The sequence below is a fragment of the Pseudophryne corroboree genome, chromosome 8 (assembly GCF_028390025.1).
Source record: "Pseudophryne corroboree isolate aPseCor3 chromosome 8, aPseCor3.hap2, whole genome shotgun sequence".
Classification (NCBI taxonomy): domain Eukaryota; kingdom Metazoa; phylum Chordata; class Amphibia; order Anura; family Myobatrachidae; genus Pseudophryne; species Pseudophryne corroboree.
The window spans coordinates 387,439,313-387,452,334 of record NC_086451.1 but is presented as its reverse complement, the minus strand read 5'-3'; the positions used below and the strand labels follow the sequence as shown (position 1 = coordinate 387,452,334).

General features: G+C 45.6%; 1 protein-coding gene across 1 annotated transcript in view; it reads right to left on the bottom strand.

The window, feature by feature from the left end:
• Positions 1–9,026, bottom strand: part of LOC134949874 (estrogen-related receptor gamma-like) — a 103,444-nt gene extending 94,418 nt beyond the window's left edge. Inside the window, exon 1 of the mRNA XM_063938575.1 lies at positions 9,011–9,026. Coding sequence (XP_063794645.1) covers positions 9,011–9,026 — 16 coding nt within the window. The remainder of the gene's footprint in view (positions 1–9,010) is intronic.
• Between the last annotated feature and the right edge of the window lie 3,996 nt (positions 9,027–13,022).

Sequence of the window (13,022 nt, the reverse complement as noted above, 5' to 3'; positions counted from 1 at the left end):
CCCATTTCCCATGGACAAACTATAATATGTTTAAGGAGAGGTACTGACACAAATGATCATGTCAAATATTTTAGTAAAGATTTCTGCTATTTTAGTAATTTATAAACTTAATTTACTAAAAAAAAAAAAGATTCTAACAATGGTTTCACTTTATGAGAGTACTTTCTTGGCAAAAGACTTTGCTGATAACTTGCTGGTAAAAAAAAACCAATATGTCACAAGAGAAAATATTGAATTAGATCTTATTATTAAGAGAAATGATACAGGTTTGTCAGATAAGGAATACAATTGTAGGGTTGTAGAAAACCTGTGGCTTGCAGCATTTGTGGAACTACAAATGCCAGCCTGTCCTGTCAGAACACTGGTACATGTCATTCCGCAACAGCTGGATCACCACTGGTTCCCTAGGCCTGTTCCACATTACATGTGCCTAATCTAACAGGTAACTATACTCACAAAACATCATGTACAGTCAACACCTCATTTACAAAGCAACATCCTCACACCTCACACCTCATTCCTCGCAGCACAGTGTAATGCCAAATCATTAGCTGCTTGTATTACCCGAGTACAATTCCCAGTCATTCCAATACCAAAACTCACAAATCTCAGAGACCCCCTACCCCCCAAATAAACTGACTTGAAGTTAAGCAAAATTTTGTTCATTCAGTCAGTCAGTATTTTTTTTTTTTAAAAGAGTGGGGGATCCACAGAACAGCCTCCCTGCAAAGGTGGTAATGTACAGGACTGGCGGTTTACTTACGGAGGAGATGGATACTTCTCTTGGTGGCTGACTGGCATATCGAGCCAGGATAATTCTAAGTAATCCATGTGATGGGGAGCTGCAGACTCCTTTCTGGACAGACAAGACCCCAAGCTGTGAAGAGTCTCCTGCACACTGAGATGGGAGAACCCGGACCACTCACCCCCCTCCTCCCTCCTCCCTGGATTTGCATAGAGAGAATGCTGTAAATGGGAGATGGGACATAATTGCAGACACACACACAAGTCTACAGGGAAATATTAACCTGTTTAATAGTAATAATAATTAGTGTGTGCAAATTAGCATGGTGGATCCATCCCCCCGCGTGAGGCTGTATGATTGTTTATTTCAGAATTTACTGTCACTTAGAATCTCATCATTTACACTCAGCAGGGGGAGGACACGGATTCCGACAGACGGCAAACTGAACGGATCCCGTCTGTATTCCGCAAGATCATGGGCATTAGAAATTGGCCATGCACAATTAGGGGTATACAACTGGCATATTCTACACTATTTGCCACTAAGGACCAAGGGGTCTATTTACTAAGCATTGGATGGAGCTACTGTAAAGTGTACAGTGATAAAGTACCAACCAATCAGCTTCTAAGTGTCATTTTCAAATACAGCCTGTATCATGACAGTTAGTAGCCGAATGGCTGGCACTTTATCTCCGTCCACTGTATCTCCATCCAAGGCTTAGTACATAGGGGGTCATTCCGACCCGATCGCTCGCTGCAGTTTCTCGCAGCACAGCGTTTGGGTCAGGATTGCGCATATGTTGGCGCCGCAGTGTGCGGGCGCATGCCAGGTGGCCGAAGGCCGTCGTTCAGTAGTGATCGCCTCTGCCTTATTGACAGGCAGGGCGGGAGGGGGCTGGACAGCTACGATTAACTTGGAATGACCCCCATAGACCCCACAAGTCTACTACATGGTGCACTGTATAGCCTTCCCACAGTATACATACAGACATACTGTAGGACAGCAACTAAGAATAATGGTAACTTCCTTGACCAAGATCTGAAATGACCACAAGCCACAGGGTTGCCAAATCATTATAAGTAAGTATATGTAACTGTTATACAGACGGGGTGCGGTCAAGATGCCGCCGGCCGGAATCCCGGCGGTCGGAATACCAACGCCGGAATCACGACCGCCACAATCCCGACCGCCACAATCCCGACATATTCTCCCTCCGTGGGTGTCCACGACACCCATAGAGGGAGAATATAATAGTGTGCCGAGCGTAGCGAGGCACCGTGCCCGCAAGGGGCTGCGTTCCGCTCGCCACCCCTGTCGGGATTGTGTGGTTGGGATTCCGGCGTCGGTATTTCGACCGCCGGGATTCCGGCCGGCGGCATTTAGTACTGATCCCATACAGACATGTCTCAGCCAGTGTGGATTCTGTGCTCTGTTTATGACAGATACACTTTTAGTTTTAAGGCAATATCCATTCTGTGAAAAATTGTCTCTATCTAGTAAATCCCATTGAATGAGAATGTTAGACATACAGGAGCTGCGGCAGTAAAGACAGGAAAAGAAGAGCTGGACTAGGCTTGATGGTGCAAGCCAAGGGTGGGCTAATTCATCAAGAAGCCCTACCAACCTCAAACACTGAATGGCAGGGGTGTGATGACGCAGTTTGCGTCAGTGTGTGTTTTCCGAGGATGACAATTTGCAGTATATCCCATGCCCATGTTGCGGCAGATAAGCGCACTCTGGTTGAAGTGCATTCCCTCTCAGTGGTTAAAATATCTCCCTCTAATATTCTGGAGACTCTAAGACATTCCAGGAGAATATGCAGCTATGATATAAATATGTTGTGCTCGAGTTCCTGTTGACATGTTGAACGAGATGCCATAGAAGCAGCGCACTCACTTGGGAATGGCACTTATTAAGGGAGCTTAGGGGACAGGGTTTGGAATGGGTGAACACCTAGGTACACAGAAATATCACGCATGATATATTTATCACTAATATTCTACATTTTGTTCAGCTTGTAGCTGCTACAAAATGCAGCTGCCAGGCTATTAACCAGCCAGCCCGTTCCAGCCACATAACACCCATTCTCTACTCCCTTCGCTGGCTGCCCTGTAAAATGGCAAATAATTTTCAGGATTGGGTTACTGACTTTCAAAGCACTACATGACAAGGTCCAAAGTACCTGAAGCAGCTTCTGATTCCTTACTGCCCCACTCGCTTGCTGTGATCTATAGATGAAGAACTATTAGCAGTACCTAGGATCTCCTGACTTCATCTGGGGGTAGACTTTGGAGCTTTGTGGCTCTGACTCTATGGAACTCTTTGTCCCACACAGTACCAGAGGCCTCCACTCTAGAATCCTTCAAAAACAGACTCAAGAGTCACCTGTTTCCTCATCATTTCACTAATAAAATCCTTTGGTTCCTAAAAACATACAAACCAAATGTTTAGTTCTCTATCCTGTTAAGCTAATTTTGTATTTTGTTCTGTAAATGCAAATGTAAAGCACTTTAAGTTCTACTCGGAGAAAAGTGTTATAAGCATAATAATATTATTATTATTATTATTATTATTACTAGGTTGAATGTTCGACACTGCAAATCGTATTCCCAATTTACTCCTATTAGATTCTATCATGTTTATAGATTAATTTAGATGATATTCACCAGACTAGGACTAAGGTATCTGTACCACAATTTTTAAGTGTGGAGTAATGAGTCAATAACTCCCCATCTTCCTCTACTCCCATCCTCTTTGACTCACCCCAAGCCTTTCAACCGCTCCCATCAACCGAAACTGCCCTCACCAAAGTCACCAACCTATTCTTTGCTAAATCCAAGAGCCACTTCTCTACATTAGTCCTCCTCGATGTCACGGCAGGTTTTGACGCCTTTGACCATTCTTTACTCCTGCAAATTACCGACTACATTGGAGTGTAGGACACAGCACTTTGCTGATGCTGATTCTCCTCCTACTTATCTAACCTCTCCTTCTCGGTCTCCACTGCTACCTCCACCTCCCTCCTTTCCCCCTTCCCATTGGAGTTCTCGAAGCTCTATACTTGGTTAGTCTATCAGCTATGTTGGCGTTCAGTATCACCTGTCCTCTGATGACACACAAATTTATCTCTGAAATTCTGACCTCAACTTCCTCTCCCAAGCCACCTCCTCCTCTTGTATGTCCTACCGCTTCCTTATACTCAACATCTCAAAAAGTGAAGTCTTGGTCCCACCTCATTCCTACACACACCCTCCTACCGACTCTACTCTGCAAATACAGTCCCTATCATCCTCCCTCCACACCCCCTGCCACACCTAACTATATTTTTTCTCCCATGTGGCTCCCAACAGCTGGGATGCACTCAAGCCTACAGGCCTTTAAACATGCCCGTTAAACCATTGTCTTCTTAGAAGCCTACCACTTCTACTTCTACACCTCTATCATATGCCCTCCACAACTTTGTTCCACTCACCTCTAAGTGTCTGTCCATATCCTCTGTAGACAGTAAGCATTTATTTCTGTCCTGTTTAATTGCCCATTTTTATTACATTTTTTAGACAGATAGATAGATAGATAGATAGAGATGTTATTGCATATTTGGTATTTGTAATACCATTATTTTATCATACATAATCACATTTATTACACAGTCTTTTTTACCCCAGTAATATTTAAAATATTTTCTGGCATTCTTCCCAATAATATAGCATTATTTCTTTTACTTTCTTTCTATTATAATATAGTCTAGCTTTCTCCCAGTCAATTCATTTCAAATGGGCTACCCTGCCCTGATTACCTTTTCTTACTGTGTATAGGGGGTGATTCAGACCTCATTGTAGTTGTACTAAATGTAGCACATCTACGATCAGCTTCCCTGACATGCGGGGGGACGCCCAGCACAGGGCTAGACCAACCCGCATGTCTGGCCCGACCCCCGTCGTACAAGTACAAAAGCATCGCACAGCGGCGATACTTTTGTACTGGAGGAGTAGCTCCCAGCCGGCACAGCTCCTGCGGGCTGGCAGGGAGCTACTCGTCGCAGCCCGGGTCACAGCGGCTGAGTGTGATGACACGCAGCCGCCACGACCCACCCCCCAACGGACCGGGCCTGCCTGCGTTGCCCGGACCGTGCCCCCTAAACGGTGGCTAAACACGCCGTCCCGCCCCCTCCCGCCCAGCGACCGCCTCTGCCTGTCAATCAGGCAGAGGCGATCACTGGGCTAAGACAGCCATCGACTGTCTGCCATGCACCGGTGCACTGCGGCGTCGGCGCATGCGCAGTTCAAGCCTGATCGCTGCTGTGCGAACACGCACAGCACTGATCAGGTCTGAATTAGCCCCATATGGCGCCATATAAATAACAGTAATTATCAATATCTCATGATGTCCAAAATGAGTAAGGTAATTTTGTTGGTCACTGACCCCCTGGATCGGGTAGGCTTGCACCTGACAGATGTATTAATGAGACTTTATGGAGCAGGTCCTAATCACCTTTTTGAATTAAATGTATTGAAATTTCATCACAATGTTACATGGATAAGATACATCACTTCACATCTGGCTCATCAGAGTAAGATGCACATAAACTTTACTAACGCATTTCATGTGCAAACTGCTTGCTTCCGCAGAAGTGTACAAGCCAATATTTATGTTCCACCATCCAATTCATTAGTTGTGGTTGTTGTTTTCAATATCAGGAGCTGTGAGTGGTGTCTGTGTTGATATGGCATCTGGTATAGGGTATAGGGTAGGCTTATTCCTGACAGGCTCTAATAATGTGATATGGCTTCCTTCTTGGCACTGTTGGTAGCTGAAGAAGTCTCTCCTCTTGTCTGGTGCCTCTCCTTTGTATTTCTTCTTTCTCACCTCTCTGCTCCTTATTTGATTTCTGAGTTACTAACTCTCTCCTTGGCTCTTTTCCTGTCTATGCTGAATCTCTCTAATTTCCTGTCTGTATTTGCCCTATTAGCTCACACTAATTTTCCTCTTGTGACTTCTTCCCGCCTGTCACTAATTTTTAGCTCAGTCCCTTTCTCCATTATTCCTATTCTTTTCCTTTTTTGGCATTCCTTTACCTCTCTTAAGCTGGGCACACGAAAGATATATATTGTCCGATCCGGTAGTTCAGACCAATATATCGTGCTTATCATCTAGTGCCTACGCACTATAGCGCACTCACCGGGTAATTCATTGCATCTTCTGATCTGTCTGCAGTGCAGGCCAATCAAAAGACATTTTGAACGACACCATGCTTCTGGATGTGGCCCCTGATATATATCACGTGATCGTGCGTTATATCATTCAGTGTGTACAGGACGGCCAATGTATCGTTACATAAGTCATCTTGTCAGCCGACAGCCACTTCGTCTAGTGTGTACCCAGCTTAAAGGGCCCCATACACTACAACGATATGTCTGAGGCTGAAGTCAGATGCGATTTCCCTTGAACTCCCCCGGGACCTTCCCGGGAGTGATTCCATACGATTTTGTACTTTTGTGCTATTTTTGCATAAGATATATTGTATGCGATTGATCAAGCCGCGATAAATCGCATGCCATATATATATATATATATATATATATATATATATGTGATGAGCTGGATTACACTGCTAGGGGGGCTGGGAATGCCAGTCAAACTTATGAGATACATCGCATGCGATATATCGTATGCACAAAAAGAACACAATTTTCCATCCAATTCCATGCGATTCCGATAAATCAATCGTGCAGCACCAGTGATCTAGGGAATCCGATCTCATACTCATGGGACCGCGCATCGGATCGGATAGAAAACACATACGATTTGACACTTTTTCGGAATCGCATGAAATCGCTGTAGTGTATGAGGCCCTTACCTCTCTCTACCTACTTCTATTTCTGGCTCTATCAATCCACTATTCCTTTCGTCAGATTTTCCAGTGCTAGTTCCCACACTCCCTGGTGTCTACTGTCTATATATTCTGGGGCTACCTGAGCATTGGGAGCAGAGCAAAACAAAAGGAGCTAATTTGTTTATTGGCAAAACCATGTTGCATTTCACGTGGGGCAGATCTAGAATGTGCCGAAAGCACTGGTGTACCTATAGTGGGTGCAGAGTGCATATACCTAGTGGCAGCTGCTGACGAAATCAATGGTAAAATAGAGCTGGTGATAGGTGATGGCACAGACTGGACGCAGGCCCACTACTCAGATGAAATGTCTCTCACAGAAAGATATTAGAGATGTAGCTGAACTCCAAATTGTGGAGTAAAAATAAAGCTGCCCAGCAAAGCCAGCAAAAATATATCCTGCATATAAATACATAAATGAATAAATAAATGAATGAATAAATAAATGTGTGCCTATTGCATTGCAACATGATTTGTTGACGTGCAAGTTGTCCCCTATTATTTTCTGCTTTGCACCAAATCTGAATCAGACCTTTTGTTTCAGTTCATTCTCCTCCTCTTACTTCTACTCAATCTGTCTCACTCTTCTACTATAACCGCTCCTCTTACCTCTCCTGTCAGTCTCTCACTCTCCTACTATAACAGCTCCTCTTACCTCTCCTGTCAGTCTGTCTCACTCTCCTACTATAACCGCTCCTCTTACCTCTCCTGTCAGTCTCTCACTCTCCTACTATAACCGCTCCTCTTACCTCTCCTGTCAGTCTCTCACTGTCCTACTATAACCGCTCCTCTTACCTCTCCTGTCAGTCTCTCACTCTCCTACTATAACCGCTCCTCTTACCTCTCCTGTCAGTCTCTCACTCTCCTACTATAACCGCTCCTCTTACCTCTCCTGTCAGTCTCTCACTCTCCTACTATAACAGCTCCTCTTACCTCTCCTGTCAGTCTCTCACTCTCCTACTATAACCGCTCCTCTTACCTCTCCTGTCAGTCTCTCACTCTCCTACTATAACCGCTCCTCTTACCTCTCCTGTCAGTCTCTCACTCTCCTACTATAACAGCTCCTCTTACCTCTCCTGTCAGTCTCTCACTCTCCTACTATAACAGCTCCTCTTACCTCTCCTGTCAGTCTGTCTCACTCTCCTACTATAATAGCTCCTCTTACCTCTCCTGTCAGTCTCTCACTCTCCTACTATAACCGCTCCTCTTACCTCTCCTGTCAGTCTCTCACTCTCCTACTATAACCGCTCCTCTTACCTCTCCTCTCAGTCTCTCACTCTCCTACTATAACCGCTCCTCTTACCTCTCCTGTCAGTCTCTCACTCTCCTACTATAACCGCTCCTCTTACCTCTCCTGTCAGTCTCTCACTCTCCTACTATGGTGGTCATTCCAAGTTGATCGCAGCCAGCAACTTTTTGCTGCTGCTGTGATCAACTAGTACACGCCTATGGGGGAGTGTATTTTAGCTTAGCAGGGCTGCGATCGCTTGTGCAGCCCTGCTAAGCTAAAAGTTTTTCAAGCAGAACAAGAGTAGCCCTGGACATACTTACCCTGTGTGACGATCTCTGCGATGCTGGAGCCGGCTTTTAACGTCAGACATCCGCCCTCCGTTCTCCTGGACATGCCTGCGTTTTCCTTACCACTCCCCGAAAACGGCAGCCAACGGTCCGGATCCGCCCAGGAACGCCTTCTTCTTGTCGATCTTCTTGCGGTTGGCTCTGCGACCGCTTTCTTCGTAGGACGCGACGTAACCCGGCAACCACTGTCGCTGGGCAACATCGCGCACACGCATTGCGGCCGCCACGCATGCGCATTCCAGACCCGTTCGCACCGCAGCGATAAACCGCTGCGTGTGAACGGGTCGGAATGACCCCCTATAACTGCTCCTCTTACTCTCCTGTCAGTCTCTCACTCTCCTACTATAACCGCTCCTCTTAGCTCTCCTGTCAGTCTCTCACTCTCTTACTATACCCGCTCCTCTTACCTCTCCTGTCAGTCTCTCTTAAGGGCCCTAAGCAATTCGTGATTTGGCCGATTTTGACGACCAACAATATTATTTTTGGCTGATTTTTCATTCACGATTTTTTACATACAGTACACACTGAACGAGTTTTATGGCCGATTTGGACGTTATGCTATTACATCGATATTGGCCAAATTGGCTTGCATGAATAAACGATGATCGACTAACGATGAACGACTGTGGGGACGCGCGTCATTCATGCATCCACACTGAATGATATGAACAATTTATTGTTCATTTTGTCCTTCAATATTGCCAAGTGTATAGGGCCTTTTACTCTCCTCCCTTAACAGCTCCTCTTACCTCTCCTCTTAGTCATTTTCACTCTCCTCCTCTCACAACTCCTCTTACCTCTCCTCTCAGTCATTTTCACTCTCTTCCTCTCACAACTCCTCTTACCTCTCCTCTAACAGCTACCCTTACCTCTCCTGCCATACCTCTCCTGCCAGCCCCTCTCACTCTCCTCCTCTCACATCTCCTCTTACCTCTCCTGTCAGTCTCTCACTCTCCTCCTGTAACAGCTCCTCTTACCTATCCTGTCAGTCTCTCACTCTTCTCCTGTAACAGCTCCTCTTACCTATCCTGTCAGTCTCTCTCACTCTCCTCCTCTCTAAATAACTAGAGATGTGCGCCGACCCCCGTGTTTTGGTACTCCTCTAACAGCACCTCTTATCTCTCCTTTCAGTCTCTCTCACTCTCCTCCTCTAACATCTCCTCTTACCTCTCCTCTCTCTCACTCTCCTCCTATAACAGCTCCTCTTACCTCTTCTGTCAGTCTCTCTAACCCTCCTCCTCCTCTAATAGCTCCTCTTGCCTCTCCTGTCAGTCTCTCTCACTCTCATCCTCTAACATCTCCTCTTACCTACATTTCCTGACAGTCTCTCTCTCTCTCTCTCTCTCCCCTCCTCTAACAGTTCCTCTTGCCTCTCCTGTCAGTCTCTCTCATTCTCATCCTCTAACATCTCCTCTTACCTACCTTTCCTGTCAGTCTCTCTCTCTCCCCTCCTCTAACAGTTCCTCTTGCCTCTCCTGTCAGTCTCTCTAACCCTCCTCCTTTTACAGCTCCTCTTCCCTCTGCTGTCAGTCTCTCTCACTCTCCTCCACCTCTAACAGCTTCTCTTGACTCTTCTCTTCTAACAGCTCCTCTTACCTCTCCTGTCAGCCTCCCTCACTCTCCTCCACCTCTATCAGTTCCTCTTGCCTCTCCTGTCAGTCTCTCTAACCCTCCTCCTCTTACAGCTCCTCTTACTTCTCCTGTCAGTCTCTCTCACTCTCCTCCTCTAACAGCTCCTCTTACCTCTGCTGTCCGTCTCTCTCACTCTCCTCCACCTCTAACAGCTTCTCTTGACTCTTCTCTTCTAACAGCTCCTCTTACCTCTCTTGTCAGTCTCTCTTACTCTCCTCCCCTAACAGCGCCCCTTGCCTCCACTGTCAGTCTCTCTCACGCTCCTCCTCTAACAGCTGCAGCTGGCTGAGGTGGACAGTTGTCAGTCAGAGTCTATAAACAGCAGCCCTCCCTAGTGTCCAGTGTGTGCAGTCCTAGGTAACTTTGTTAGGGAGTAGACCTGCTTTGCAGGGCAATGCCAGTCCCAACATTTCTCACAGACCCAGCATCCTCTGGCTGGTGCGGTGCTGTGAAATAAATGGCCAGGCTGTGAGATGGACCCTGCTCCAGCACATGGGCAGATCTGTAGGCGGACTTCTTCCCCTGTGTCCTGGAGTATCATCTAGAAAATAGTGATTGGAGGAGTCCAGCTTCTTGAAGGGAGCAACTGCAGCATACAAAGCATACACCCACATTGTACAACGCAAACTGGTTGAACCAATTCAGGGCTTGTTGCCATCATCTTACTTCTTCTGTCAGTCTCACTCTCCTCATCTAATTGCTCCTCTTACTTCTCCTGTAATGTTTCTCCTCTCTGTAACTTCTCCGTGTATTTATCCTGTGTCTATCCTCCTCTCTCTTATACCACTTTCACACTGAGCCTCTGCGCCAGCAAAGGGATGACCCGTCAATACCCTGGCTCCAGCCTGCTGTGTAAACGTGGTTTCCAGCAGCTGGACACGGCTTGAACCCATGTACAGTAACCCAGGTTGGATCCAGGTTATTGGGGTGAAAGGGATAGTACTGTTGCTCTTATTTCTACTGTCTTAAAAAAAACAAATTACTTCATCAACATATAAAAGTTCTGTGCACAAATCTGAGTAAATGTTCTCTATATAAAAAATTAATATTAGTGAACTAGTTGTGGTATTAGAATAAGTGCTACGATTTCAATAGAACTGCGATCAAATGATAGAGCATGAAGCACAAGTAGGGAATCCCCAAAAGGGATGCAGCATACTAGTCAAGAGTAGCTGTCAGGTTATAGCTGGTGTGACGGAATCCGGTTTCACCCATCCCCGACCTCAGAAAGAATTAAGATCCCACATGTGGCGTAATCTGGCAGATTAGGGTCAATCACAAATGATCAGCTTTTCTCTCCAGTTGATGGCCTGACTGGTTATTTATTGCCAATGCTTGCAGAATTTGGGAGCTAGTCTCTTGCCCCTATTTCTGGTCTTATATCAATTTGCTATTGGGCAATTTCTATGGTGAAACCACTGTAAAATTAATTTGCATGGTCTGAACTGGAGATTCTAGCATGTAAGAACAATGGGATCCGGTCTCTAGGTCAACAGTAACTATGTCGACACTATCTAGGTCGACCACTATTGGTCGACAGGGTTCCTATGTCGACAGGGTCTCTAGATCGACATGTTCTAGGTCGACAGGTCAAAAGGTCGACATGAGTTTGTCACAATTTTTGTTCTTTTTTTGAACCTTTTCATACTTAACGGTCCACGTGGATGATTGGAACGGTAACCTGTGCCGAGCAAAGCGGTAGTGGAGCAAGGCACCTTGCCCGAAGCATGGCGAGCGCAGCGAGCCATATGAGGGGACACGGTGCACTAATTGGGGTTCCCGGTCACTCTACAAAGAAAATGACATAAAACCCCCCATAAAAAACATGTCGACCTTTTGATCTAGACCATGTCGACCTAAAGACCCCGTCGACCTAGATACCCTGTCGACATAGTTAGTCGACCAATAGTGGTCGACCTAGACACTGTCGACCTAGTTACTATCTACCTTCCATACGACATCTAAGAACAATAGGGGGAAGCCTTTTTAGAATGATCAATTATTTATATAGAACCAATAATTACGCTATATAGAGATAATGGGGGTATCCAAATAGACACTTTAATTTACCGCTGCTAATTGGTTCACTGGGGGATATTCTATCAGCCCCGATAGCCAGCACTTATCCCCGGATACTGGCACTTATCGGCGATTGGTTTCGCCTGCCTCATGCAGGCGAAGCCAAATCCCTGATAAATGACTCTTGTTTCCGCGATATGTGCGGCAAAAATACATAGGCCCACGGCTTTTCGTGGACCCTATGTATTTTCACGAGAAAAATGGGAGGTTTTCACACGATTTAATTGGATAGCTGTAAATAAAATTGTTGATCAAATAAAAAAATTGTGTAAAACTGCATTATTGCAGCTGACCCCAGCAGTATGTTTTTGTACTGTGGGAGGTAACCAGAAACCCTGAAGAAAACCCACCCAAATACGGGAGTACATACAAACACCACAAAGATAGGGGCCTGTTTGGAATCAAAGTCATGAAACCAGCGCTCTGTGCTGCCCTATATAAGAGTAAGATTCTAAATGATGTCAGTGATCTTTCAGTATTCCATATATATTCATATGATATTAAAGCTGTAGGATACTGACCACACTAAATGTATGCAGTTGCATTCACATACTATCTTCTGCTTCTATGGGAACAACTAAAACTGTATTTCCTGAGATATACTATCAACAGGTATATCTGACCTCTCACCCTAAACGGGTATGGGACTTAGGGTCGACAGGCATTAGGCTGACGCCTATTGGTCGACAGTGACTAGATCGACACCAGAAATAGGTCGACACGACCATTAAGTCGACACAAACAAGGTCGACATGGGGAAAAGGTCGACATGAGGTTTTTGTAAAATTTTTGGGGTGTCGTTTTCTTTGTAAATTGACCGGGAACCCCAATTAGTGCACAGAGTCCCCTCGCATGGGTCGTTTCACTCGCCCTGCTTCAGGCAAGGTGCCTCGCTCCGTTACCACTGCACTCGGCACAGATTACCACGTGGATTGTAAAGTATGGAAAAGTAAAAAAAAAAAAAAAAATGTCAACATTGTGAACTCATGTCGACCCTTTTCCATGTCAACATAATCGCTGTGTCATTCCTATTTCTGGTGTCGACCTAGAGTCCGGATACCCGCTAAACTTAGGAGCGGTTATATTGTTCATCAATAT